Source organism: Tupaia chinensis, unplaced genomic scaffold, assembly GCF_000334495.1.
Source record: "Tupaia chinensis unplaced genomic scaffold, TupChi_1.0 Scaffold000532_1, whole genome shotgun sequence".
Lineage (NCBI taxonomy): Eukaryota > Metazoa > Chordata > Mammalia > Scandentia > Tupaiidae > Tupaia > Tupaia belangeri.
In genome coordinates, this window is record NW_006160045.1 from 7,138,327 (window position 1) to 7,164,990 (window position 26,664).

At 34.6% G+C, this 26,664-nt stretch overlaps 1 protein-coding gene across 8 annotated transcripts in view; it reads left to right on the forward strand.

Annotated features, from left to right (window-relative positions):
- The window catches only part of CDC42BPA (CDC42 binding protein kinase alpha), a 280,345-nt gene that overhangs the window by 206,959 nt on the left and 46,722 nt on the right, over positions 1 to 26,664 (forward strand). For 4 of the 8 annotated variants that reach the window (XM_027775223.1, XM_006157244.2, XM_027775226.1 and 1 more), the window contains one exon: positions 21,005 to 21,088. In XM_027775223.1, the coding sequence (XP_027631024.1) occupies positions 21,005 to 21,088 (84 nt within the window). Of the gene's footprint in view, positions 1 to 1,012; positions 1,061 to 7,076; positions 7,116 to 16,708; positions 16,814 to 21,004; positions 21,089 to 26,664 lie in introns of all 8 variants that reach the window. The other 4 variants (XM_014591108.1, XM_027775224.1, XM_027775225.1 and 1 more) reach the window with 4 other exon arrangements.

Genomic DNA, 26,664 nt, shown 5'->3' on the forward strand with positions numbered 1-26,664 from the left:
TGGTAAATTTAAAATTCACCTGGTGATTTCAAATTTACTTGCAATAAAATTGTGTCATTGCATCACACAGAAGAAGAGGTAGACTCTTTCTTATATAAGCAAAACATAAGGGAAAGGAGTATGTTTTGCTTTCTTATGAAAACTATAGTTATCTTCATATTTAACAAAGAAAAGTCTAAACACAAGTCTTAAGCTTTAAAAGCATTTTCCTCTCCCTTAAGAATAAGAGCAGAACAGATCCCAACTTTTGAAATAAGTTTGGCTTTTCTTTTTTCTCCAAAGCATAGAGCTATATAACTAAAAAGAAACAAAAAAAAAAACCTCAAGTGATAATGTCAAATTTTACAATAGGGTAATACAATTCTCTTCCAAATCAATTCATTTATTTACAAAACGTATACTGTTAAAAGTATAACTGTATGGACAGTGTTAGGCAGTTTCTACAATATTGATTATATAATTCTTTGTCATTTCTTGGTGTTTAAGTTCTTTGCTGGAAAACCAGTTTCAGGTTATAAAGTATGTTTTTGTCTCGGGAAATCTAAGTTTTAGATTTTATCTTTATTTAATACATAATAATTATGTATCTGTGTATAAGGCACTGTTCTAAGTACTGGAGATATAATACTTACCAAAATAGATGAAACTCATCACTCAGAGTTTGTAATCTAGTGGGAAGAATTAGAAACAGAGATTCTGTTGCTTAATTTTAATTGTTATCTTCTAAAATGCCTACATTTAATTTGATTATTAATGACTTGTCACCCATTTTAGGCATAACATGTGAATTGTATTTCATTCTTTTGGAAAACGGAAAAAGAATCACTCTTAAAAGTAATGAGTCTCTTGAGTTTCTTGAGAACAGTAACAGTGACTGCTTTTCTCATTGATTTATTTGAATTAATGTCATTTGCCTTTCAATTGTTTTACAAAAATTTTTGATTTATTATTTGTTCTTATAAATTGCTTCATCCATATTTTCTATTTTTTTATTGCTGTATTCGTTAAATAGGATTCCTTTTCTTCTTCCTCATCTTCACTGATTGATTTTTTGGATGACGTAAGTCTTTGATTTTCAAACCAATGCATCCTTCAGTAAAAGAGATCAGTGAATTGATATGAAGAATTTGCCTAGTAATGCAGTCAGTTTTAGAAATAACACACTTGGAAATATATCTGTGGGCCAAAATATGCTTCTTTTTTAATCTTAAATATAACAAAGGGTTTATCATGGTTACATGTAATAAAATATGTTTTGAAAAATGCTTTGGTGATCAGGTACTCTCTGTATTTCTATTCTTTGCAAGAATTCTTAGGACTAGAGTACTTATGCTTTATTGTCACTATGTATACAAATTGCTCATTTTTATTTTTCATGGTGATTTCAATTTTACTTTCCTCTTTTATTTTTAGCACTTTACTCTTTAATTTCTATATTAGTTAAAAATAAGCCTCTGGGAGTCAGCGGGTAGTATAGTGATTAAAGTGCTGGACTCTCTCATGGCTGACCATGGTTCAAATCCCAGACCTGGCGACTTGAAAGTCATGCCAAGTACATGTGTGTGCATGCCCAAAATCTTGAGCGGAGAATGGAGGAAAAGGGATATAACATGGTTATTTCCTCCTACAAAGTGATTTTTCACTTTCCTTCTTTAGGTTTTTGTCACAGGGCGTATGTGCCCTGTGACAAAAACCTAAAAAAATTAATGAATAAACAAACAAGTCTCTGGTAGTATAATCAGAAAAGGTGACATTTTAAATTCTCTAGTAGATTTTTATCATAACAGAATACAAATATTTTTTAATGCTGACAGAATTTGTTTTCTCGTATAGAAAGTGATTTTAAAAAGATGGGAAGGAAGTTTGAGTAGATTATTTCAGTTGTACTATATGCACTGTAAATTCACTATCATTTTTTCTTCTGAATTCGATAGATTTGATTATTTAGAATTTCCTAGTAAATGTGTAATTTTTTTACAGTACTGCCTGCCATATTTATTCTCTCTATTCCACTTTGAATGGCACAGTAATCTTTGTTGTGAATCATTTTGTTATCCTGTTGAACATTTAGTCTTTTTAGAAATGAGGGAATAAAATGGGCAAATACTGTGTGTAGGACTGTTCTTAAAATCATAGAAAATTCTTTAAATGTTTTATTCCTTATATTTGTTAGAATACTTACATTCAAAAGAATGGTTAGCATAATTTTTCATGAAAGAAAATTCTTGATCTGTCTATCTTTCATATGAAATAAAATAAGCCTTAAGTTTTTCTTCTGGTTAATTCTGTAGTGTGACAAAAAGAGGACTTTCTTGATGTACAAGGGTTTCATATGTATCATCCGACACAGAATTTTTTAAAATTACTTCACAAAAGTATTTTTTGATAGTCAAAAGTGCTTATACCAAAGTATGCATCTTTCCATTCTAAATAGAAAGTATTCTATTATTCTTGAAACAGAGAATTCTGGTAGGCCCAGCCATGGTGGTCCAGGTGGTAGGGTATCTCTCTGTAATGATAGAAACCATGTGGAAGACCAGGGGTTTGGGTCCCAGGGTGACTTGAGCATTCCAGGCACATGTGGTGCACTCATGATCCTGGCTGGCTGGACGACTGAATGTGGGAGGGGGGATTGCCATCTATCAAGGGCACTTGTCTGTCTGTCTTTTATATGAAATAAATAAAATAAGCCTTTAGTTTTTCTTCTGGTTAATTCTATAGTATGATAAAAAGAGAACTCTTTTGATGTACAAGGGTTATTATATGTATCATTTGCACACAGTATATTAAAATACTGAGTGTGGCATTTTCCTATAGGTATCGTTCACCTTAAAAAAAATGGGAAGGAAGTTTGAGTAGATTATTTCAGTTGTTTTTAACACTAGAAAAACATTTCCATTTTTCTTTCAAAGAAACTCTGTCCACTTTGATCTCACAGAAAGACTTTGAGTCTAAAACATAGGAACAGTATGCATTTTAGTGATGAATTAGTTCTTTTTAGCAGAAGATTCTGCAGAAGTGCACACCTCAACCAGGACCCTGCCTCGTTTCTGTTCTCACAGGACTCTGCCACTGCCGCCACCTGGCAGTAATGACTGGGCATCTACGTTTCAGCCATTTCCTGCTGTTACCTTTTCTCCAGAAGTATCTTTCCTTATTCTTCCCCCACTAATATGTACAGTGCAAGCTCAAAATATAACAACTGCAATTTTTAGTAGTACAAAGGAATTCCTAGTATAAAGTAAAAAGGAGTTAACAAAAGCTACTGAATCTTTATGATTTGTACTTGAGCTTTCAAAAGGCATGATTTTCCCCTTATTTTCTTGCTTTCTAAGCTTCATTGTGCCAGTTTATTGCAGCATGTTAATGACTCGAATTCTGCCTATACCATTTTCTATATGGTTTGGAGGAATTTATCTAACCTTTCTGTGCCTCAGTTTGCTTATCTAACAGATAGAAATACTAACAGTCATATTAATCCCATAAGATTGTTTGAAGATTTAAAGAGACAATATATGTAATGCACTCCGTAGTACTTGTTATTTCCTTACTCTTAATAAGCTGGCCCCCCTCCCTTCCTGTATTCTCTTTAAAGTTGCCTTTCCTATCCATCAATTTGGTTTCACTTAGATGTGCTTCTTAACCTTTCACCACTCATCTTTCTGCCCACCGCGTATATGAATCTATAATTTTCTTTAGAATTGTCAAATCACTTTCTCATTGGAAAATGATTCTTATCTGTCATGGGATGACTAGCAGTAAGCTCCTTTTTAAAAAAATTTTATATTCTTAATTTATGTTTTCTGGTACAGACCTCTTTGTAGTTCATAACTGTGATACCCCCCCCTTCCCAGAGTTATTATTTGTTCATTTTATCCCCAAAGTCTTATTAGAATGGTGTTTTGGCTGATGCTATTCTATCTTTGGCATGCTTGCATTCTACATCCAAGATATTTAATATGAAAGCAAAGTTCTGAGGGGCCAGGAGGTTAAGGTGGTTAAGGTGCTGGACTCCCAGATGGCCAGCTGCAGTTTGGGTCTTGGACTTGGCAGCTTGCTTTCTACTTTCCCTCTCTTACTCTCTCTCTCTCTCTGGTGAGCATGTGTGCCCTATAGCAAATTAAAAAAATAATAATGATGATAAATAAAATTAAATGTTTTTTTTTTAAGTCAAGTTCTGTAGCTTCCTTTCTGTTAATGATTTGGATTCTTAAGGCACAAATGAAACCTTGATTGTCTTTTGTACCAAATCTAGTCCTGTTGTTGCACAATACCTATAATAATATGTGGCCTCCCTCGGTAGAGAGTAGATTAATGCTTAACCCATAATACACATCCTCTGGTTATTTCTTTTTTTCTGTCTTCAGTCTCATTGCCATAGGAAAGATTACGTTGAAGACCTAATGTTTAAATTGCAGCTAGAACTTGTAGGTGTAGGGTGAATAAATCTAACATTAAGCAAAATTGCAGAAATCAAGTGTCTACCTGTGGCTGAGCTCCCTCTGCCCACAGAAGCCTAGTGTCCTCGTGCTGCCCTTTAATTTCCCAAAGTTTTGCCAGGAGTCCCTCTCCTCCTAAATCACCTTCTGCTTTTCTCCTACTTTTACCTCTTATTCAGGCCTATTAAAACTGTAATTCCTTTATTTAAAACAGTACACACAATCATTCTCTCACCCTTAATTTTCTCTAGCTTATTTTGCCTATTAATTCAAAGTGCAAATGCTGGAATTTTTGGGAACATGGGAAGATCCTCAGAGCAGGCTGCTTTACTTCTTTGTCACATTGTGCCGTCAACTCTTGTGTGTAGGAATAGCCTTTACAGAAGAGCAGTGGTACACTTAAAACCACTCACTCCCTCTAGGAAAATGAGAGGAGCACACCAGGAGAAGCAGAATACATCCCAACTCTGTTTCTGTAACCTAGGAGGACATAGGTATTTGGCCTTCCTACATGTGGAAATAGATGCTTAAAGGAGAAAAAGAAAAAACCTTAGAAAACATTTAACAAAAGGAGTGTTTGAGTTCATTTTAAAAGATATTTAGACCACTTTGCTGAGTGTTCTTTTGGGTAAGATATTCCTATATGATAGATTAAGGGGGCTGGATCTCACGTGGCCCACCTGTAGTTTTCACCCTGGCCAACGACTTGAAAAATAATCCAGGTGCTTTTGCATGTGTACCCAGAATCCCAACAGGATGGAGAAATAAAGAAGAGTTAGTAATGTGACCACACATGGAATGTTATGGAATGTTCTCTCCCTCTATCTCTCTCAGTAAAGCACACACATACTCTGGCATATGGAAGGAAGGGAGAGAGAGAGGGAGGGAAGGAAAAGAAGAGAAAGGATAGAAGGGAAGAACAAATATAGAATAAGATACCTGGAAATTAATTTCATTAAAATAAAAAATTATCCTGTCACAAAAACTAAGATGGAAATGTATTCAGTAGCCTCCAGGACTACAGAGAAAATACTGATCTTGTCAATATTAAGATTGATAACATGAGAAGCCAATTGTATATTGAGAAGTGAATTGGAAAATTAGAACGTATAGAAAATTACTGAGTATCAATTTTGGGAAAGTCTGACTGAGAAGACTAGCTTTACCATTTATTTGCTTTATTACCTTATGAAGGTTGCTTTCTTCATCTTTAAAATAAGAAGCATAATACCTACCTATAGGATTTCTATGAGAATTAGTTTTTCCATATAAAGTGCTTTGAGAAGTTGCTGCATATACTCAGCACACTAAATGTTAACTGTTAGGACTATTAAGGAAGAGGAGTGAAACTAAATAATAGCTAGAAGAAGGATTGAGTTGATTTGTTTATTGTTTATCTGTAAAGTTTATCGGTTGAGAAGGAAAGAGAGAGGGGCTTCCTATTAATAACTTAGAAAAAGTAAACTGAGACTTGAGCTCCACAATGCAAGACTGATTAGATTAAGAGACAAAACTTGTTTAGAATTCTAGAAGACTTCTAATCCTAGTTTGCTATTAATTCTTTGGGACACAGTGTTTAAGTCACCTTCCTTTCCAGTTTCCTATAGGAAGAAATATCATTAGTAGTTCCTATTTACCTATTTGCCAGAATTGTTATAACAATAAAATTGATAATATTGAATGGTATTTCTCATCCTGAAAATTTTCATTTTTCTCTGAAATCTCCTTTTAACACCTATAGATCAGTCTATAAATTCCCTTCCCTAGGTCGTCATAATAAATCTTGTACATCTCTCCTTTAGATGCCCATATAAGCGTGTGTAATTCTCTGTTAGCATTCGTTACACATTGTTTCTGCCATGATGTCTTCTCTACCGGTCTGTGAACTCCTATGTCTTATTATCTTTTAACCCCTTATAGAGTCAGCACAGTGCCCAGTGGATTATAAACTCTGAATAAATGTTGGGTCAAACTGAATTTAGGAAATTGCCTAAATAGATATAGTTCCTATTTGTGAAGCTCTACTGCTTGAACTTTACAGAGTTTCAAAAACTTGAAAAATATTTTAAGTTAATTACTACTTGCATCTCGTTAGTTCATTAATGTCAGAAAGGTGAAAGTCGCTCTTTTGACTAAGCCTAAAGCTGGTTACGATGTAGTGTATCATTTTTCTTTTAGTTCATTATCAATAATTACAAATTTCCTATTTAGCTCTAATTTAAAATAATTATCTTTGAAAAGAGTAGGAATTTGGTAGATAATAGTCTAAGGCAAGTCTAGTTCATTAAATATATAATGCTTTTAGCACTAAATCAGAATGATTTAGATCCTTTTTGTTGTCATATGTTTCTGTTTACCACTGTTGATCCCAGAAAAAAAAAATTGTTCATCACTTGAGCGTTATCATGTGGGTTACTATGCATGGACCAATGAAAACTTTATTAATCTTAGTTTGATCAACTGTTTCTTTACTGTCCTTCCTCTGTTTTTTCAGAATGGGTATACTTTTGACCTATCCAAAAATGTGGCTTTGTATACATGTTTATATTCTTTGTCTGTTAATACAGTATCACTCACTGAGAGTGTTAATATGTGTAAATATTTGTAACATGTAGTATTCTCCTTTCTCTGTTGAAGCGCTCTCCATCCTGTACTCCAGCTAGCAAAGGCAGACGTGTAAGAGACTGTTATACTTTGTGTCCTCATCCTGATACCTTTAACCCCTCTCTTACCCTTTTGCCTGTGGTTGCAGAACATGTTAATGTTTTTGTGATGTATTACTACATGTATTGCATGCTCTGTGCTGCTGCTCCTGCTATTGCTACTCTGCTTTTCTGTATTATTTATTTTTATATTTTTGGCTTTGGCCGCAAGCTTTAGGAATGTTCATTTAAATTTCTAACCAAACTGCTAAAGCAATACCTTTTTTGTTTTTATTGGATGGAAAAAGCAATCCTAAAGTATGCTTTCCAGATACAAAGTAAATGAGTTTCTAAGCTAGACTCTAATAGAAGCAAATACGTAGAGATTTCTTAGAGATTTTAATCATGCAGAAAGACAGCTTGATAATTCATATTGCATGACATCCAAGTTACAGATCTTACTGACTTCAGTTTTACATAAGTCAATTCTGGAGAAATATTGAGAGGTTTTTTGGTTTGTTTTGCTTTTTTGATATTTTAGGAGAGTGGTGTTTTTTGTTTGTTTGTTTTGTTTGTTTTCTATAGTTCAGAGGAATCTCCCTAAATATCTTATATGTATAGATTTGAGAACACAGTGTTAATAATAAATCTTTTATATTCTCAGATAATTCTAGGATTTAAAAAACTATCTGTAACATTCTTTATATCTGCATTATTAACAAATTGTAGACATCTTCCTATTCTAATGCTGGCTCTGTGTGTCTCAGCCCGAAATGGGTCAGCTGCTATCCCTATTCTTTGGGAGTCTGTATGTGGAAAGATCTGAAATTTTTCTAATCTATCCTCTGTCCCATTGGTTACATATATATGTACATAGGTCCAGTTGAAAAGCAATAGGCTAGCTGATATTGTTTATTTGGAATTTTATATTCTGTGTAAAATAGTAACATTAAAAGGGGAAGTCAATGATAGATACAATTTTTAAACGTTTGTCTGCCAGCTTTATGACCATTGAAGTTGATTAGTACTTTAAGTCCAGAATTCTTGGACTTGAAAAGTTTTAGATCAGGGAATTCTCTGATTTTTAGAGGTCATGGGAAGTAGTAGGGTGGCCCACTGCTTCCCACTCTCTTATTTTCTGGCATGATTGAGGGTTTGTTGTGAAATAAACATGAATGACACTCATACATTTTAAGCATACCATATAATAAATTAGCAGTTCAGAGTTAGGACAGTAGAACTATGGACTCAACTTATGTCTCATTAACTGTTGAGGTTTATGAAAAAGATTGTTGGCTCCACTGAGTTCTTGATTATTTAAAAATTTGTTGAGAATTAAAACCGTTAGATATTGGACTTATCAAATTAATCTGAGTGTCTGTTCATTATATCTTATGACTTATAGAATAGAAAACTAAAATGTGTGTCAATTATCTTTAATTCAAATCATCAGCCTATGAATTGACCAGATTTTTAACCTAGGCCATCTCTGTGAATATTGAAAAAAGGAAAATTTTTTGAAGGACATGGTAGTAATATTCAAATCAATATACGTTTTCAAATGACTTGAGACATTTTTATAAAGAGAAATAAAATTGCATTATTTGAGACTAGTAATATTATATTTACTTGTTATAACCTTCAGTAATTTTGTTATAATTTATTTTGCAATATTTACTTTTTTCCAAATGACACAGTAATTCTGTAATACTGTGGGTTTTTGTTTTTTTTTTTGTCATAAGCTGAATTGAAAAAAAAATCCTATCACTAGAAGTCTAAGGTTATAAGTGTTCTGAATACAAAATATTGGATGATTTACTACTTTGTTTCCAAAATACTTGAAGCTGAAAGATAAAGAAAAGTGAGGGTCAGCAGGTTGTGCAGAGGTCGGGATGGCTGGATCCCACATGGCTAATTGTGGAGTTTGAGCCTAGACCCCGTGACTTTAGAGACACTGAGTGTATGTGTGTGCGTCCAGAAATTTGAGGGGAAAGTGAGAGAGGGTATTATGGCCAATGGTATGGATTGAGTTCAGGACTCGGCAGCCTTAGAAACATGCTGGGTACGTGTGCACGTGCACCCAAAACCCTGAGAGGAGAATGGACTGTGTCATGGCCATCCCCTCTGGGGGGCGATTTCTCACTATCCCTCTCTTTACATCTTTCTCTGGTGAGCACACATCCCCTATACCAATTAAAAAGGAGAAAAAAAGAAAACTGATAGAAAGTGGATTCCTTTCTGTTAACTTAGAATTTTATATTCAACAATACAAATGATATTCTACATATAAGCCACTTTTTATAGTCAACTTTAAATGTTTTACTTTAAAATAAGAGTTCTTACAGAATGTTGCTACTTGTAGAAATTTGTCATTATTGGAGGAGGGTATAAAAGGCTCATTGATACACATTCAAGATGAGTAATTTTAGTTTTTATTTATAGGAAGACAATACTGCATAATTTTTTAAAGATTTTGCTGTAGGGCACATGCACTCAGGGGAGAGAGACAGAGAGACACAATGAGAGAGGAAGGGAGAAATCACACCCCCCAGGGGGTGATTGCGGCTATGCCGCAATCCCTTCTCTTCCATTCTCCTCCTGTGATTTTTGGTCATTCACACACACATGCCCAGTGTCCTGGGTCCAGGTCTCGAACTGTGGTCAGCCATGTGGGAGTCCAGCACCTTAACTGCTATGCCACCTGCTGGCCCCAATGTTGCATAATTTAAGGAATTATTGATAAGTGGGTCATCTGAAAATTAGTTGCCTGATCCTAGAAAGAAAATTTTAAAAACTTTTCTGTTTTACTAAAAAAAAATTTTTGAGGATTATTTATTAGAAAACCCATAACAGATTTAGAGAACATTATGGACTTGCATGACAGTGTTATGTAGTTTGGACTATATACTATAATGGTTTTCTGTCTTTTCTTTTCAAATAGTAAATCATTAATACAAAATGACACCGCAGTATAGTAGATATTTCTAATGCATATTTTCAGAATAATTTCTTAAACTGTGTTTACTTAGAAAAAAGTTTGTTAGCCAAAAAATAGGATATTAATTGGATTTTACATAAGGATGCCTTATTTATTTTTCTCAGTGGATTATTAATAATTATTATTAATATTTCCCAGAAATATTAAATGAATTGGTTACACTGTTCAGTTAAGATTTCTTTCTTCAGATAATATCAAATTATTCTGTGCAATAGATAGCTATTTATTCTTCTTACTAGTTTCTCATTTTAATATTCTTTATATAAACACAAACCTAGTTACTGAATTAAGATATCTGTTACTGATAATACATTTATTAGTTTTTGCTGCATTATTAATTTAATTCATCACTTATACTTAAAGCTGTATATTTTATGATACAAAGAACTTTTAAATTTCCATAGTTTAAGTATAATACTAATCTTTAGCTTTTAAAATTTTTAAATATTTTGTATAAAAATAACTGATGCTATTAACTAGTTGTTTTGCTGCCATCCTATATCTGAATCACTGCCAATTAATTATTAAAATTAATGTTAGGCTATCTTTAAATCTTGGCAAATAGTCATAGAATATTCTGAAAGTTTAAGGGAATTGACCTTTTAGTGAATAAAATAAGCCATTTATTATAAATGCATTTGTAAACAATTATAGTTAAAATGGATAACATCAGGACCAGAGAACAGCATGATGGCTATGTCACTGGACTCCCACATAGTTGACTGTGGTTTGAATCCAGTGGCTTAAAACTCCTGCTGGGCGTGTGTGTGTGTGTGTGTGTGTGTGTGTGTGTGTGTGTCCGTCCAAAACCTCAAGAGGAGAATGAAGGAGAAGGGATTGTGGCATGGCCATACCCCCTGGGGGGTGATTTCTTGCTGTCTCTGTCTGTCTGGCGAGCGCATGTGCTCTATGGCCAAAGTCTATCTCTTAAAAAGAAAAAAAAAAAAAGAACATCTTGAAAACTACAATCCTTCTGTTTATAACAACTTTAAATATATATATATATATATATATATTTTAGCTTTAAATCACTTTTAGGATATTGTTTACACTGGCAGTAAATCAGAAAGCAAATAAAATATTAAAATCTTTAAATGTTATTAGCTTGTAGTAGAATATTTTAAAAGACCTGAATTTTTTTTTTTTTTAGTTTGATATTCAAGAAATTTTTCCATGAGTTTACTCATCTTTACTAAGCTCTGTCTCCTCCCTCCTCCCCAGGATTAAATCACTTTTAGGATATTGTTTACACTGGCAGTAAATCAGAAAGCAAATAAAATATTAAAATCTTTAAATGTTATTAGCTTGTAGTAGAATATTTTAAAAGACCTGAATTTTTTTTTTTTTTAGTTTGATATTCAAGAAATTTTTCCATGAGTTTACTCATCTTTACTAAGCTCTGTCTCCTCCCTCCTCCCCAGGATTTTGCCATAGGGGGCATATACTCACCATAGAGAGGCTGAGAGAGATAGTGAGAGGGAACGTAAGAAAATCAGTCCCCCCAGCCCCCGGGGAGGGGGAATGACCATGGTGTGATCCCTTCTCTTTCATTAGCCTCCTGGGATTTAGGGCACCCATACACATGTGCCTGGAGTCATTTTCAAGCCCAGGTCTGGGACTCAAACCACAATCAGCCATACGGGAGTTGAGCACTTTAACCACCAAGCCACCTGTCCTTGTTTTTGTAAGAAGACAATATTTATGTATTTATGTATTCCACATTTTTGGAAAGTAAAGTGGTAACTTTTAAAACTTCAGTCATATGTTAAAAATAAAGTATATCTTTATATATGGCATAATTCAACTCTTTAATGTGCTCAGTTAATACAGTCTTAGAATATTTAAACATTTTCTCTTTTAATTTTTTTGTAAAAGGAAAATTCCTTTGTTTTTATTTAATCTCTAAAATTGATTTTAACTGTAAAAGAATACAGCTCTAAAAATCTATTTTGTTGGGACCTGTAGCGAAAATCTCTCTCAAAAAAAAAAAGAAAAAAGAAAAACAAAAAAAAAAAACCAAAAAAAACTATTTTGTCGGCACCAGCAGTTAGTGTAATGGCTATGTCGCTGAACTCCCATGTAGTCAACCGCGGTTTGGGTTTGGGACCTGGTAGCTTAAACTCATGCTGGGTGTGTGTGCATGCATGCCCAAGATCCCAAGGAGAGTGGAGAAGAGGGATTGTGTTGTGGCCATCCCCCCTGGGGAGTGATTTCTTGCTTTGTGTCTCTCTCTTTCTCTCTCTCTGGTGAGCGCACATGCCCTATAGCAAAAACCTCTCCAAAAAACAAAACAAAACAAAAACAATCAACAGTAAAAAAAAAAAAAATCTGTTTTGTCATCGGAAAAGTCATGACTCATTTTTGCATAGAAAAATACATTATGACTTTTTCTTTTTTTTTGTTTTTTTTGGAGAGGTTTTCGCTATAAGGTGCGTGCGCTTGCCAGACAGACAGACAGAGAAACAGAAAGCGAGAAATCACCCCCCAGGGGGGATGGTCACGCCGCAATCCCTTCTCCTCCATTCTCCTCTCGGGATCTTGGGCACGCACGCACACGCGCCTGACGTGAGTTTTAAGCCACCGGGTCTGGGATGTGAACCGTGGTCGACTACGTGGGAGTCCAGCGACATAGCCATTACACTAACTGCTGGTTCCCTGTTATGACTTTTCTGATGACCTGATAGTATGGTAATCCTCATTATTCTATTTTATTACAATTAATGTTGGTTTATCTTTCTGAGTTTAATTATTTTCTACTTCTGAATAACCAGCTTTTACTGTTTTACTAAGAAATAATTAAAAAAAAAAAAAAAGGTGTGTCCTCATTCCCGTTATTTTCTTTCATTTTTATCAATGAGCAAAAGCTAGCTAATTTAGTTACCATATGTCAACTTAAAGTAAAAAGAAAAAAGAAAAAAAACTTGTTAGGAGAAAAAGACTTTAACAAACAACAGATTTTCAGATGGCTCAAGAGGTGTATGTTAAAAACCTCCGAAGTCCTTTAATAGTAAAAGGTGTGTCCTCATTCCCGTTATTTTCTTTCATTTTTATCAATGAGCAAAAGCTAGCTAATTTAGTTACCATATGTCAACTTAAAGTAAAAAGAAAAAAGAAAAAAAACTTGTTAGGAGAAAAAGACTTTAACAAACAACAGATTTTCAGATGGCTCAAGAGGTGTATGTTAAAAACCTCCGAAGTCCTTTAATAGTCACTACTTTGTGTAATCACAGATTAAACTGTGGAGAGGGGAGGTATTTTTCTTTTCTCCAGTATCCTACTTTTGCACAGTCACCAATATTTACATGCTGGTAAATATTTTAACAATCAGCCCCGGGACTGGGGATGTACTGCTGATTTAGGTTTGCTGATTACATCATGTAAACCTCTCATTAGACCTCTTGCTTAGTTATATTAGACCTGTGGTATAAGGCAGCATATTCCGTTTTCTTTTCTTTTCTTCCTTTCTTTCTGTATTTTTTCTTTCTTTTTTTTTTTTTTTTTTATTTGCTAGAAAGTACATGCACTTGCTGGAGATAGAGAAAGTGAGAAAGCATCCCCTTATGGAGGATGGCTGTGCCACAGTCTCTTCTCCATTAACCTTTCAGGATTTTGAGCACATGTGCACATGTGCCCAGAGTGTTTCTCAAGCCTCTGGGTCCAGAACTGGAGCCACACTGTTGGCCATGTGGTTTCCAGCTGCCTTAACCACCACACCATCAGCTAGTCTTTAAGGCAGCACATTCTAATCTCCATGTAAGAAAGTGTAAATAAAACAGTATGTTCAACTTTGATCAGCTGGTGTTTACAAAGGGCAGGCCTGCTATAGAATTTCAGCCAGTGCTATTAGGTGTTTCAAGCTCTTTCTTCCTTTCTAAAGAGTTTTAAATGTAATTGGGGGGTCCAGTAGGTGGTATAGTGGTTAAGGTGCTAGACTCCCACATGGCTGAAGTCCTGGACTTCAAGTTCAAGTAGTTCAACTCCTGAACCTGGCGACTTACTTTCTCACTTTCCCTTTCTCTCTCTGGTCAAATTAAAAAATAATAACGATAAATAACATTAAAGAAATAATTATTTGAAAAAATAAAAGTAATTGGACGCAGAGGTATGAAAGTTACATTAACTATTCAGTCTATTAACAGCATTGCTTTTCGCACAGAATCCTGTCATTTTGTCTTTCAGTAAAGCTGCAGGGCTAACTGCTTTTGTGATGGGTTAGAAACTCTTGAGTTTTCTTAAAATGTCTGTGTTTTACTCTTAACAAATCCTCTACTGGACACTTCTTTAAAACTTATGATTATTTGTGTCAGTTTTAATTTCTTCCTCGTGTAAAATATATTGCTACTGCTTTATCAATTCCATTTTAGTTGAACCCTCTTTCACATAGATACCTACTCACCTTGCAATTTATATAAATCTTATGAAAACTAGAAGGAAGAGGGTTTTAGTTAATAAAAGATGTTTCTACCTTAGTCCTAACCAAAGGATTATATTTCTGATTAGTAATGTAAACCTCTCCATAGCTTAATGAAATTGTAAAGTGGGCAAAATTTGTGTTGAGTCCCATTGTTTTATTCTTCTCTCCTTGGAGAGGAGAAACTTAAGTAAAGTTTTATCTTTTGTCCTCTGGGACAAAAATGTTTGATTACTGAGTCACTCTTTAATCTCTCTAGCTTTCCTTTTACTCCTTTTTTATTTTTTAATGTTGTAAAATAGAGCAAATTAAATGTAAACTTAACATTAAAAAAAAAAAAGTCCAAATAGTTTTCTGTATTTAGACTTCTCAGTTTGGCACAGTTGGGGTCCATTAACTAATGGTTTCATAATGCCTCTTACAAGTGAGTTCTGAAAATTGGGACTAAACTGAATGTTTGAGAACTAAGACAAAAAATAATAAAATTTACTGTCAGGAAAGGAGATAATGTAACTTGGCCTCCGTGATCATTAAATTACTTTGAGTACCTCTGTTCTGGAGATACTGTGATACATCAAAAGGGGACCTAAATTTTCAGTCAAGAGATGAGATTCAGGCCTGGCTGTCCAGCTTCTCAGGGCATGATAATTTTTATTCAGTCGTCCACATTATACATACAGGACTATCCCCAGCTGGTAAGCTTCATTTTAGTAGTTGCGGTTTTTACAATATTTAGATACTTTCCTAGCAGTTGGTAACTGTGACATACATTGCTCCAGGTCTACTAGGTGGCCTCACTGAGCCCTCCATCTGCCCACCTGTCTCAAATTCAGTAACTCCGAGTTTAAGGCCTCATGATGGCGATGTTGGTCAGCCCTGCCAAAACCTTGCCTTGTGGATTGCTGGAATACCTGCTCATAAGCGCTATGCTGGCAGGCTGTAGTGGGCATCAGTAAAGGGTTTCTGTAGTGTTTATCAGCCCGCTTGCCTGTCTGTTCTACATAGTTGCCACATTTTCCAAAAATTCTCCATGTTGAGCACATGGTGACTTTTTTACATATGCAACATATCCTAAGTTCATAGTGGTATTCTACCTTAATGGTAAATGGGAAAATATCCCCAACTCAAGAAAATAATTTCTGTACTCAGATACTGAAGCCATGTGCCCAAAGTTCTGTTGAGCTGAGAACAGAGCTAAAAAGTTCATTTCTAGGGAAACCTTTTTCCCACCAAGTATCTCTCTCGTTTATTGTTCAGCACATACTTTTAAAGATATTATTTATTCACTTTATTCCAAGTACAAAGATCATTATTAATCAGTTCTAATCATTCCACTTTATCAAAACATTGTTATGAATATATCCAAATCTTTCATCAGCGGCAGTTCTAAGGGATATGTTATCTGTCATCATGTCTTCCCCTTAAAATAGCAACCATAATAATAATAAAAATAATTTTAAGTATGTATTTAAAATCCTTCAGCTGATGCTCTTTTTTTGGATGGGTTTGTAACTTCTGATGTAAGCATGATTCTTGTTGTACAACATATTAAAAGCAGGTTCCCTAACCCTTCCAAATTGCCTTCATTGCCTTTCATTTTAAAAACTAATTTCTCATGATTTTGAAAATTGCTGAACTGACTAGATCATCACTCTGTGTGTTTCATAAGGTCTGTTATGCTATAGTTGAACCAAAAGCATTTTCAGTTTCTAAAAAGAGTGTAACTGAATTTAAGTGCTGGTATTTCTATTGCTACAAAATAAGAAGAGGATTTTACTTTAGTGACAAGCACAGTGTTAGTTTCTTTTCCTTCCAGTGAATGCATAGTTGAAGACCAGATTTCATTGTCATCAAGGACAAACTTAATTTGCAGTTTATATGTCTCTATTAAAAAATGCTCTACATTTTTTTCATATACCAAAGTTCCATGTGGAGTACAGATACAGGACACATGGTAGAGGCCAGTATTCAAAGTAAGATTAAGATTGGGGAGGAGCCTTTTGTTAACTATTGTTATCTTAATCCTTATTTATATTAAAGCTAGCAGTTTTATGTTTTTGTATGACACATCCCTAATGTGAATATTTAAACTAAAGTTTATTATCCTCCTTTCTCAAGAAACATTGTCATGATTATGCCTTAAAGGAATTTGTAAAGAGCTGCACATTGTTTAAAATTGATTTGTTGGGTTTTTATTTTTCCTGACTTATTTTCCTAGACTGATCCCGTTGAGAACACATATGTACGGAATCCGAGCGTCAAGTTTTACATCCAGTCAAGGTCCACATCTCCTTCCACATCTAGTGAAGCTGAGCCAGTTAAGGTGCCTCATTGGAGCAGCTGTGCTCCTCAACTGTTCACTTGTGTCAGGAATGAGGGAATTAAAAAAAAAAGTGAAATTTTTTTTCCTCTTAACCAAAAATATTGCATAATAAGTCACAGTCTATTGCAGAGCATTCCATTTAACTGGTGATGTAGATAGGAGTAGAAAACTAAAGTAGGAGATTGTCTCCTAAAATTTAATCCAAAAAGTTTAACTGTAAAGATGGTCTTCATTTTAATAGAAAACTCTATAGTTACATAAATTTTGGATGGTCAGATACAGACTCTTTAGTCACATGGCAGTGCAAGTGCCATTTTCATGTTTTAATTCTTCTAATAAATTTAATAAGTCCACCTATAGCTATTTACATTGTAAGTAAATCTGAAAAAAAAAAAAAATCACCACTGATGGGACCAGCAGATGGCATAATGGTTATGTCACTGGATTCCCACATTGTTGACTGCGGTTCGATTCCTGAACCCAGTGGCTTAAAACTCATGCCAGGCACACATGCTGTGTGCCCAAAATCCTAAAAGAATGGAGAAGGGATTACAGCATGGCCATCCCTCCTAAGAGATGATTTCTCATTTCATCTCTCTCTCTCTCTCTCTGTTGAGTGCACATGCCTTATTGCAAAAATTTGTCTAAAAAGAGTAAATACATAAAATCACCACTGAATAGTTTATTCTAACTACTAAATCATCAACAGGCATTCAACTGAATCGCACTTTTTTTATAGTATTAAAAACTGTTATGTTTACATTTCATGTCAGTCAGTGGTTTTAAATTGCCACCTGGCCCATTTTCACAGCACATCATTTCCTGCACAAGTTCAAAGAACGTGTTGTACCTCAAGATGCAGTTCTGGTTGTTCACTGAGGGTTGCAGTTTACACAGTGCTCCTTTGCTACCAATCTCAAAATCTCTGGGATTGTGTCTAGCATTCTAACAGAAATAGATAATCCAGTCTAAACAGCTATCTGCAGTGAAGTATGAGTTGTAGTGAGATACTGACTTGTTTTTTTTCCAGCCCTGTAACAGATTCCCTCAGACTGGTTAAGTTAATGAGACCTTACGTTGTTTTAGTTATAATTGTTTTAATCTTTTGGAGTTTATATTTTTAAATTTTAATGATAAAATAGAGGATAATATAATAAATACTCATGTAAACTTCACACAGAGATTTTAACAAATATGAACATATTGTCTTATTTTTTTCTAGATTTTTGTTCAAATATATAAAATATTGCAGAAGCAGATAGAACTGTTCTCCCCTATATCATTCTCTTATCTCTTTCTCAGACATTTTTAAATATCTGAACCCTAGAGTACACTATCCCTTCCTTGGTTTTACATGTTTATTTCACTTGTATCCATAAATAATATATAGTAGTGCATATCACATATTTAAAATTTACACAAATGTTATTGTATCCTTCTTTTTCATTTGAAAGTATGCTTTTTGAGATTTATTCATACAGATACATGTCAACTTAGTTCATTCATTATGACAACTGTATAGTGTTTCATTGTGTAAATATATCACAGCTATTTATTCATTCTCCTACTGTTGCAGAAGTGAACATCTTGGTATCTATCTGCTTTTGGGACCAGCAGATGGTGTAATGGTTATGTTGCTGGACTCGCACGTTAGTCAACCATGGTCTGAGTCCCGGACCCAGCAGCTTAAAACTCACGCCAAGTACATGTGCGTGCATGCTCAAGATCCTGAGAAGAGAATGGAGGAGGAGGGATTGCAGGGTGGCCCTCCTCTCTGGGAAGTGATTTCTGACTTTCTGTCTTTCTGGCGAGCGCACACGCTCTATAATAAATCTCTCTCTTTAAAAAAAAAAAAATCTGCTTTTGCAAAATGCAGTTGATTTTGCATATGTACTTAGAAGAAAAATTACTGGGTTATATTTTATAAGCATTTTCAAGTTTAACTAGATCTTTTCAAATTCTTTTCCACAGTGGTTGGACCAATTTTAACTCCCACCAGCAATGTGTGAGAGTTCCCCATTTCCCCACATCCTCACCAACCTTTGGTACTGTCAGACATTAACTTTTGCCAGTTAGATGGGTATGAAGTGGCCTTTTTGTTTTAACTTGCATTTCTCTGTTTCCTAGTGTTAGCTGGGTTTATTGACCATGAATGATTTGCGTGTTTGTCTTTTGTTCTACTGTGACATCGCATTATGTTTTCCTATTGTCGTTAAGTATTCTTTATGTATCTTGAATAGTAATTCTTTGCTGGCCATATGCATTGCAAATATTTTGTCCCAGTCTGTGGCTTATTTTTAAATTTTATTTGTGGTCTCTTTTTGGTCTTGCAAAAGTTTTCGTTTTAAAGTTGTCAGATTTATCAATCTTTTTCTTTATGACTTCTGCTTTTTGTGTCTTTTTAAAGCAGTTCTTTCCTACTCAGAAATTATAAAGATTGTCTTCTGTATTTTCTTATAAATGTTTAAAAAAATTGTTTTTACATATTCAGGACTTCCATCAATCTGAAATTTATTGTTATGCATAATGGGAAATGGGTTCTAATCTCTTTTTCCTGTATGGACAATCAAATCTCCTGCTGGGGGTTTTCTTCCATTGCTCTTTTGGTTATCCCTGCACTGACACCACATCATTTTAATATTATATCCCTAAAATAATTCCTGGTACCTGCTGTGCTAAGCCACTCCCACCCATCTTCTTTTACTTCTTTATTCTAGTTTCCCATATTACTTTAGGATCAGCTTATCAAGTTCCATGTGGGGCTTTTGACTGGAATTGCATTTAATTTGTAGACTTACTTGATGTGAATTGACATCTTCATGGAATTGAGTATTTCTGTCTATGAACATGGTACACGTTATTACTTTTGGTATTATTTTACATTCTTCAATTACATTTTATTATTTTTGATGTATTCCATATTGCTTGTTAGAGTTTTTCCTAGGTACCTTAAATTTTGGGTTGCACAGTGACTGAGATTCTTTCAAAATATATTTCCTTATTAGGCTATTGTTGGTCTTTAAAAACTCTGTTAATCTTGTATCCAGCACCCTTGTTTGACTCTTTCGTTCTGATAACTTCTCTTGGATTTCCTATATAAATTCCAATGATAATTTTGTTTCTTGTTAATTTTTTATTAACTTTCAAATAGCATTTTAGTATTGTCTTTTATCATTCATATTTATCTTCTCAAATATTAAATTAAAGATGTCTTCAAAACCTTTTTAAGTTGTTTAAAAGTAAATAAAGCTCAAATTAGACCTAAGCTCAGAATTAAATAGAAAACTCAACTGAATTCCATTTTAAATCTATGTAGTTAATATAAAGTATCTATTTTTGGTGGTTAGATACTTACAAAGGTAAAAAGGGATCATCTGTTTTTCTCTTTAATATTTTTAAGTGTTCTGTAATTTTATACAAGAACTAGCTTTTTCCTTCTCTTGCTTACTTAGCATCCCAAAAGAAAGTTATTTATATCACACAAACACACATACTCTTTGGTAATTAAGCAGTATTTCTCCCCCCCGCCCAGTAACATTCAGTAAAATTATTGGTTCCTTTCATTCAATTTTTACAGTAACACCCAATCAAAGGACATTTTATTTTACATAGCTAATAATAATAATATGATTTGTAACTAAATTTATATTAAGTTCTGAAATTGTAATAATATTAAATAATCTAATTCCCCTCTTTGGAAATAATTTTTGCACAGAAATCCTGCTAATCCCAATCTCTATGTGTTCAAATCCTTAAAGGAGATATACATAATGTACTTTATATATAGAAGTCAGATAGTCAAAAGGATCTTCTAAATATTTTTATCATAAATCTCACTAAAAGCTTTTTTAGATACTTTTTAGAATTAATATGATGAATTCAGATCAATATGAACATCCTCATTTGTATGAAGGCTATGTGCTGTTACTTTATTTTCCTCTGTGGATTTTCTTTTCCAAATTATCTTTAAATTCCCAGACCGAAATTTTTTTTACTATCAATAATTAAATAAGGTATTTTATTTGTAGATATTACAGGTAGAAATTTAAATTATCAATACTACAAAAATTTTAGCTTCATTGAAAATTTTCTTTATTAACATGTAGAACTTATTTGTTGATATTTTGTTTCTTTCTACTTTTGTTTGAAATAGAATGTTTCATGACATTTCTTTTTTGCTCCTGGGTTCAGATTGTAGACTGTACTCCACTTCCAGTTCATACACCAACTTTAAGGAAAAAAGGATGTCCTGGTTCAACTGGCTTTCCACCGAAGGTATTTGATCTAGTTATAAGCATAGTGTATTTTTTAAAAAATGAAAATGAATTTCTTATGTTTTGTGTATTTGCTGTGAGTATTGGTAATGGTTTCTTTCTTTCTTTTTTTTTTTTTAAGAATTATTTTATTTAACTTTATTGATATTTATTTATTTTTATTTGACCAGAGAGGGACAAGAGAGAAAGAAAGGGAGAATGCAAGTTGCCAGGTCCAGGACTCAAACCGCAGTTGGCCATGTGGGAGTCCAGCACCCTAAACCACCACATGACCTGCCAGTCCCTGGTAATGGTTTCTTCAAAGTTAAAAACATAAAAGTTTAGAAACCAAGTAAATTCTGTCTGAAGAGAAATAACTCTGAGAAAGGTGGGAAGACTATAGCTTTTTCTTTTTTACTTTAATTTCAGTGTTGTGAACTGACTTATATTAGGTTGTTGAAAAAGTCGTGATGTTTTTCTGTGCAAAAAATGCATCATGATTTTTCCAAAAACCTAATAGTAAGGAGTACTGCTTGGTCTATATGGCTGAGGAAGACATTAGCTGAGGCTGCCTATGGAAAAATTAGAGATTGAGGTTAATAAACCACTGAAAAAAAGAAATCTTTAGTGAAAATTTGAGGTGGATACTTTTTTTTTTCGTTCTTTTCAGTGTAGCTATAATCGGAGTGTGTTACATATGGTAGAACATGACAATTTAGATTTAGTTGCTTAACTCTTACTTTAGATTTAATTGCTTATTTTAAATTCTTACAAAAGAAATTCTAGAAATAGAAAAATGAATGATCTGCCTCTGTAGAACATAAAGCCTTAAATAAACTACAGAATGAGAAGTCAGTGCATCTGAAAAACTGACGAAATGAACAAAAAGTACAAATGGTATAAAAGACAATAAACTGGGAACCAGCAGTTAGCGTAATGGCTATGTCACTGGACTCCCACGTAGTCGACCGCGGTTCGCGTCCCGGACCCGGTGGCTTGGAACTCACGCCGGGTGTGTGTGCGTGCGTGCCCAAGATCCCAAGAGGAGAATGGAGGAGAAGGGATTGCGGCGTGACCATCCCCCCTGGGGGGGTGATTTCTCGCTTTCTGTCTCTCTGTCTCTCTCTGTCTGTCTGGCGAGCGCATGCGCCCTATAGCGAAAACCTCTCCAAAAAAAAAAAAAAAGACAATAAACTGAATAACCAGTGCCTAAATAAAACAAAATTTTGAGTCCAAACAAAACATGAATTTAAAATAAGTATAATAAGTATCTTCACAGAGAAAATAAAGGAAGTATGTTTGGTATCATGAGGGGTAGGATAAGTAGTTATAAAGAAAAATAAATTGGGAATACTTACTATGAAAATATAACTGCTGAGATAACTCAGTAGATGGCTTCAATAGTAGAATGAGCAGAAAGGATATAGCAGAAAAACAAGATAGTGAGAAGATGAGATGGGAAATATGAAAGTTAAGATATACTAACAGAAATAGTGAAAATATTTAAGTAGGACTTTCAAAAGGGAAGAAAAAAATGGAGAAATGGAGCTACTTACAGAAATAGTGATCTAGGGACCAGCAGTTAGCATAATGGCTATGTCGCTGGACTCCCACGTAGTCGACCGCAGTTCGATTCCCGGACGCGGTGGCTTAACCTCATGCCGGGCGCATGTGCGTGCGTGCCCAAGATCCCGAGAGGAGAATGGAGGAGAAGGGATTGCGGCGTGGCCATCCCCCCTGGGGGGTGATTTCTCACTTTCTGTCTCTCTGTCTCTGTCTGTCTGGTGAGCGCACGCGCCCTATAGCAAAAACCTCTCAAAAAAAAAAAAAAAAAGGGATCTAAATTGCTCCAAAGATGGAAATCCTTAAACTGAATGATGTCATTAGGTGCTAATGATAATAGGTAAGAAGCCAGCCTTGTGATACAGTGCTTAAGTGAGCCGAATTGCACATAGACAATCACATTTGGGTTCCAGCCCCAATTGCTTCAAAGATGTGAAGGTGCATGTGCTTGCCTGCCTAGGGTTCTGATGGAATGGAGAAGAGGGGATTGCACTGTGGCCATAACCCAAAGAGGGGGAAGGGGTACTTGTTATCTGTCTCTCTTGCTCTCTCTCTCACTTTTTCTTTCTTTCCTTGGTAAGAGCATATGTCTTCTGGCAATAAAGAAATAACAAAGTAGGCATAAATAAAAACAAACACCCAGCACACTGTATTAAAATTTATGACTATCAGGGATGAAGGAAAAAACTAGACTTTTTAAGGAGAAAGAGCATTTGTATAATAAAGTAAACATCAAATTGATATCAGTCTTCTCAATAGCAACACTACATGCAAGATAACAATTGAGAAATATGTTTAAAGTCTTGGAGAAAAAGAACTTTAACAATTTGAACCCAGTTGTACACTCTCTCAAAAAGGAAAACGTGTTATGAATATTAACTTAGGAGGCTTATTTAAAAAAAAAAATAACCTCTTTGAAAATACTCTTAGAGAGTATTCATCATGAAGAGATAAAAAGCCATGATGAGCTATTTGGGAAACAGAATGAACAGGTATTTTATAGGACTTGTGTATTATAAAAATCAGAGAAAAGGGAAATGCAGGAATAGTCAGGTGAGTCCAGAATACAATGCACTTGACTGTAAGGATCATGGTGAGCATGCTAATGTATGTGTCTTGTCTGGGAAAAAATTTTAGAGACAGAATAGCCTGGTATTTTAACATGGTAAATTCCCAGCCAGACTTTCTAAATTGGATCCCAGCTGCATCACCTCTTTACTGTGAGTTTGTCTGCTTCTGGTCATCAAAAAATAAGGCTAGCAGCAATAGTTATGCCATTAGATAGTTTTGAGTTTTAGACAAGCATAATATATGTAAAAAACTTAGTATAGTGCCTGATATAATATGTATCATATAAATACATTCATAAGTCTATAGAATCATATAAATCTAGTGATAATTTCATGAGGAAATCAAAAGTATGGGTCATAATAAGTTGAAGGGGGCTTAATTGGAAAAGTGCTTGCACATCGATGTTTATTGCGGCACTTTTCACAATTGCTAAGTCATAGAAACAACCCAAATGCCCACGAACCGATGAATGGTTAGAAAAACTGTGGCACATATACTCAATGGAATACTATTCATTCATAAAAAACAACAAAACCCTGGCTTTTGACAGGAAGTGGATGAATATGGAAGACTTAACTGCTGAGTGAAGCAAGCCATGCTATGAAGGAGAGGCATTGTATGTCCCCACTTAATATATACTGAGTATCTGCACTCTATGACTGAAACTAATTGTCTAAAGGCTATAGAAACACAGTATATAGATATAAATACCAGATATAGTGTGTGTGAACGAGGAGGGTCTGAGGAAGGACATTTGGGGAAGGGACAGGGAGGCAAAGCATTAATGGCATAAAGAAGTGTGGTATTATCTGTTGAAGTTATTTCGTAGTTTTATCAACAGTACTAGGGAGAAATGTTCACCTGTTGAAATATCCATTTTGTAAGACAAATAATAATGTGATTGAATGTATGGAAGAAAATGAAATGAAAAAAAAAAGAAAAAGAAAAAGTTGAAGGGGGTAAATAGAAGCTAAGCAAATAAGAGGTATAACTTTCACGCCTAAAACTGTGCTATAATAATATTGGTTAAGGGAGTGGTTAGTATTAGATGCCAAGTCCTTCGCTGCCTGACAAAAAGTAGACAGATAATGACTCAAATAGAAAAATATACTACTGCCTCTACCCCAAAATATGAAGATATAATAAAAAAGGAGGGGGATAATAGCTAGAAGAACTGAAAGAAATTGCCTGTAGGAAGAAGGACTTGGGACAAAAGGGTACTTCTGTTTTTGTAATAAGCATTGTAATATTATTTTACCTTTTTTTGAAGGGGAGAGATTTTTTTGCTATAGGGCGCATGTGCTCACCAGAAAGACGGAGAGAGACAGAGCTAGAAAGTGAGAAATCACTCCCCCCAAACCCAGAGGTATGGCCACGCCATAGTCCTTTCTCCATTCTCCTCTCAGGATCTTGGGCACTTATACACAAGCGCCCGGATGTTATTTTACTTTTTCAGCTATATGCATGAATGAATTTGATTTAAAAATTAAAAAACACATATAGAAAGTGTAAAATTTCTTTGTGATGATATGAAAATAAAATCTCAATTCATAAACCTGATGAAAAAAAAATCAATAGATTGCTATATCAGAATTAAAGATATTTGCACAGTGAAAGTGTTGTTAACAGGTGACAATAGACTAATATAAGATATTTGTAGTGTTTACCAATGATAAGTTATTTCTTTCTACAATATGTAAGGAACTCCTGTAACATATAATAAAGATCTGATGTCCTTTTGAAAAATTGGCAGATGATAAGAATTTCCATCAGAAGGAATTCTAAGGTCAATAAACATGTGAAGAAATTTCCAACCTCATTAGTAATTGGAGAAATTTTAAAAATAATTCAACAATTTAAAAATAGTTATACTCAAAATTAAAGTAAGTATGGTAAAATTAAGTAAGATAGTCCAGTGCAGAGAAACGGCATTGTGGATAGCCAGTGGAAATGTGAACAGTAAACAGGTCCAGCCATTCTGCAGAGCAACCAGACGATGTGAAGTGAACATGAACCATTTGACCCAGCAATCTCACTTGTTTAGAAAAATCTCTTTCCTTCAGAAAAACTTTTATTCAGATCCACTAAGTAACATGATAAAGATGCTTATTACAACATATTTTTATGATTGCAGAGAGTTAGAGCTAGGGGAAAGTAAGGTAAAATGTGGCTGATATATAACAGAATCACATACATACAAACTAGAAACATACTCAACACTTAATCTGATTTATATGGAGATATACTTAGTCAAGGACCTGTATAAATCACTTTTGCTTGGGTGCCAAATTTTATGGTGAAAGACTTGTAGTAGATCAGCAAGGAAGAATGGAAAAAGGTGACCGAAACTTCTACTAAACTGATGATATTTCATGTACTGAGTATTAAGTCCATTTTTTGCACTTGATATTTCTCCCCTCAAAATAAAATTGACTTCATGTTTTTTAAAAGGTGAAGGAGGGCCAGCATATGTATGGTAGTTGAGAATGATATGGTAGCTGGGTCCCACATGGCTGACTTTGCAGTTCAAGTCCTGGATCTGATGGCTTAGGGATCACACTGGGCCCATGTGCATGGGTGCCCAGAATCACAGGAGAAGAATGGAGGAGAAGGGATTGCAGTATGGCCATCTCGCCAGGGATGATTTCTCACATTCTGCTCTCTCTCTGTCTCTTTTGAGTGCATGTGCCCTATGGGAAAAATCTAAAAAATAAAGATGAAGGAGAGGTCTAACGTGGTAGTATGCACTGGATACTGTTGTTTGGCAGGCTCATTCCCTGCCCACCCTAAAAAACCATCTGTGGTGGCTGACACCTCATAGTCCTAGCTACTTAGAAGGATGAGACTGGAGGGTCATGACACAGTGTGACCTTGTCTAAAACACCATACACACACACACACCCCCCATCACCAAAAAAAAAAAAAAAAAAGATGAAGGTACACTTCAATGCTTTCTAAAAAAAA